The sequence below is a fragment of the Opisthorchis viverrini genome, assembly GCF_000715545.1.
Source record: "Opisthorchis viverrini unplaced genomic scaffold opera_v5_238, whole genome shotgun sequence".
In the NCBI taxonomy this organism is placed as follows: Eukaryota; Metazoa; Platyhelminthes; class Trematoda; order Opisthorchiida; family Opisthorchiidae; genus Opisthorchis; species Opisthorchis viverrini.
Genome location: NW_008751890.1, coordinates 181,387 through 182,444, shown reverse-complemented (window position 1 = coordinate 182,444; position 1,058 = coordinate 181,387). Strand labels below are relative to the sequence as shown.

The following is a 1,058-nucleotide window of genomic DNA, read 5'->3' as shown; positions in this document are numbered from 1 at the left end:
CATATTCTCTCATATATTTTTGCAAACGAGCCGCTCGCTCGCTCAAAACAGTACCCACCGCAATCACAACTAGCTGCAGCGGCCTCTGCATCACTAGAAGTGCGCAGTCGGAACCCGGAAGAGAGCGAGGGGCAGTCAGTTCGATCATAGTACTTGCCTCCTGCACCCTTGCTTCTGAAACACAACATACATCAATGCAGAGGGAACCCAAGATACGAGCAAGAGCCATCTGTTGACCTGCTTGCTTCAGTGTGCGAACGCCAAAGGCGGTTAATTAGATAGGCTTTCAGGGTTTGAAAACAGACTTCGAAGTGTTCAGGGTTGTGACTGAACTCAGGCGTACAGAAGCTGCACTGGAGTGTGATGCAATGCGAGCAAAACGGTTAGTCCTAGGGCTGGAACCTGTGGAGAAAGTATTCAAAACTGGTTGGAGGGTGTAAGACGGAAATCTTGAAAGTGTAAGAAGGGAGGCGCTAGCAGTAGCACGTTTTCGCTTACCTGTTCTGCTGTACGCAGCAAGTAAGGCTTCCCGGCTGATGGCACCACGCAGCGGCCGATGTGGCATGAGAGCATTGTTAGCTGTAAATGTCCCAGTAAGATAACGATAGCGGCTTTAAGTTACCAGACCGTAACGCCTGTACCTAGACAGGAGGATGTTTTGGGTCCTCAATGAAAGCCTTTCGCTCAAAAGCATAACCTCAAGTCAGTGGTGTTTGGCTGGAAATGCAAGCACATTACCATTTTCACGTAACACGTCGCCACACATGTATCAAACCCCAACCTGGAGGGCCAGGAGACTGTGGTCGTCAGACATCTACCCAGAGACCAACCTGGTATGAGAGAGTCTGAGTTACGCGTAGACATCCCTTAGTATAGCTCAGTGGGTCACTGTTCGGGGGCCAGCCGTCCCTAATAACCGAACGTCACATCATTTGGACGCATGTGTCACGTGCAGGACACGGGCCAGACGTGGGCATGCCCTGATTGGTCAGAATGCCAGCCAATCCGAGTAAAGCACCTTGACTCGACGGTTCTCGCCCCCTCACGGACATTCTGGC

General features: G+C 51.3%; 1 protein-coding gene across 1 annotated transcript in view; it reads right to left on the bottom strand.

Moving 5' to 3' along the window:
• Window positions 1–286: 286 nt before the first annotated feature.
• The window catches only part of T265_08734 (hypothetical protein), a gene marked incomplete at both ends in the record, with an annotated part of 4,804 nt that continues 4,032 nt past the window's right edge, over window positions 287–1,058 (bottom strand). The window contains one exon of the mRNA XM_009174619.1: window positions 287–611. Within this exon, the coding sequence (XP_009172883.1) occupies window positions 287–611 (325 nt within the window). The remainder of the gene's footprint in view (window positions 612–1,058) is intronic.